This window comes from Mus musculus, chromosome 2 (genome assembly GCF_000001635.26).
Source record: "Mus musculus strain C57BL/6J chromosome 2, GRCm38.p6 C57BL/6J".
Taxonomy (NCBI): Eukaryota; Metazoa; Chordata; class Mammalia; order Rodentia; family Muridae; genus Mus; species Mus musculus.
In genome coordinates this window covers 111,256,802-111,258,977 of record NC_000068.7, presented here as the reverse complement: position 1 = coordinate 111,258,977, position 2,176 = coordinate 111,256,802, and the positions used below count along the sequence as shown (strand labels likewise).

The following is a 2,176-nucleotide window of genomic DNA, read 5'->3' as shown; positions in this document are numbered from 1 at the left end:
TCTTATAGGAAATATAGATTACATTTCTAGTACCTATTGTGGGGCTTTTGTGTATTCTGCTGGAGGTTTACTAATAAAGACATGGAGACATCTATATAGTTTAAGGTTGTTGACCTTTTGTTAGTGTCTAACTTAACCTGACTTCCCTGAGACTGCACGCCCACCTTATGTCTGTATCTCTTTACCTCCCTGCTTTATTCACACCCATGCTCTGTCTTCTCTTGCCTGGTTGATTCGATCTTTCCCTAGCACAGCTGCAAGTTCTTGATTTCCCCAAAAGCCACATTTACATCTGAATCAACAAGTACCAGGACAGGGTTAGATACATTTCTTTGGGTTTCCCTTTGGCCTGTATGAGTGTTAGTAACCTCCACCATGGCAGTTAGCTTTTTAATATGATAATCTTAGAGAGTCATCTTTTAGGCAGTTGAGAAAGACAAGAATTTACTTTTAGAAAACTGGTAATGGGCAATTGAAATAAAATACCAAATATTCCGCCTGCATTAAGCTCTCTGCCGACACAGAAATGAACAACTGAAAATACAGGAACACACCTTCATACAATGTGGGGGCAGGCCATCTCAACAGGTAATACATAGTAGCTTATAACCATCCAAAGCTCCAGTTTCAGAGGAACTGATACCCACTCTGGCATCCACAGTCACTGCATGTATGCAATGAATGGGGTATGCAAAACACTGGCAAAATGGATAATACATAAAATAAAAATAAGTTAATCTTTAAAAATAGTTGATTTCTATAAAATGACATTCTTTTTACCTATATTACAAGATTTATAGATAAATCTTGAGGGGATTATATAACTTAAAAATCAGACATACAAAGAAAAACACAGTTATGTAAGAATGTTTACTATTTGAGTACATGGAACACATGCTAAGTAACATATTTGCAGGCTTATTCAGGACATTTTCCTAAAATTCAAGAACTGATAACTCAGTTTCCTCATTGCCACCTTCATGTCTTTGTTCCTCAGCGTGTAAATGGCAGGGTTCAGGATGGGTGTAATCATGAAGTCCAGAATGGCAAGGAACTTATCCACTGGCACAGTAGGAAACGGCCACATGTACACGAAGATGCATGGTCCAAAGAACAAAACTACCACGGAGATGTGAGCAGAAAGTGTTGAGAGGGCCTTGGACAAATCTCCTGATGAATGTTTTCTTACATTAAACAGGATAACAATGTAGGAGATTATCAGTAAGAAGAAGGTGCCAATAGAAATGATGCCACTGTTGGCAGCAACCATGAACTCCATTCTGTAGTTGTCTATGCAGGCCAGTTTGATAAACCTAGGAAGATCACAATAAAAACTATCTATCTTATTAGGTCCACAAAATCTCAAATGGACAACAAAACCTAGTTGGGCCACTGAATGTAAAAAGCCAATAATCCAAGCCCCAGATAGAAGCAATAGGCACATCCGTGGGCTCATGATGGTTAAATAGTGGAGGGGTTTGCATATGGCCACATATCTGTCCCAGGCCATGGCTACCAGCAATACCATCTCAGATGCCCCAAGAACATGAAGAACAAATATCTGGAAGACACAACCCTGGAATGAGATGGTATTATGCCCAGAGGACAGGTCAGAAATCATCTTGGGTACGGTTAAGGTGGAAAGACATAAGTCAATAAATGAGAGGTTTCCCAAAAGAAAGTACATAGGGGAATGTAAATGTGGGTCAAAGGCTAGAGTAAATACAACAAGAGTATTGCCCAGCACAATGGTCACATAAAATACCACAGAGAAGGCAAGAAAGAAATGCTGTATGTGTTTAGATGTTGAAAGTCCCAGAAACACAAATTCAGACACCTCGGTGTAATTTATTTCATTCATTAACCTTGGTTATATTTCCTGTAATAAACAGCAAAAAATTATAAAGGAATATACCAAAATGTTCAAAAGGAGTAGGTGCTTACAATAATGAAAAATCTTCACCCTCAATTAGCAAAGCCCTTGGAAAACATATGGATTTGCCCACTCATTTAACAAGTGTTCAATAACTGGGCAGATAACATGAGAACTGTATGTAGAGGTTAATTTGTACCATGTACAATGCCATATGCAATAAGCACAGATTCTTCATTCACTGTTCTGTCTGATATGAAGCTCACTTGTCTATGAAGTTCAAATTACTTTTTATTTGTAATT

General features: G+C 38.1%; 1 protein-coding gene across 1 annotated transcript; it reads right to left on the bottom strand.

Annotated features, from left to right (window-relative positions):
• Nucleotides 1-922: 922 nt before the first annotated feature.
• On the bottom strand, nt 923-1,861 carry Olfr1276 (olfactory receptor 1276). Its single transcript, NM_146395.1, has one exon. It carries the CDS (start codon nt 1,859-1,861, stop codon nt 923-925), a length of 939 nt encoding a protein of 312 aa, NP_666507.1.
• Between the last annotated feature and the right edge of the window lie 315 nt (nt 1,862-2,176).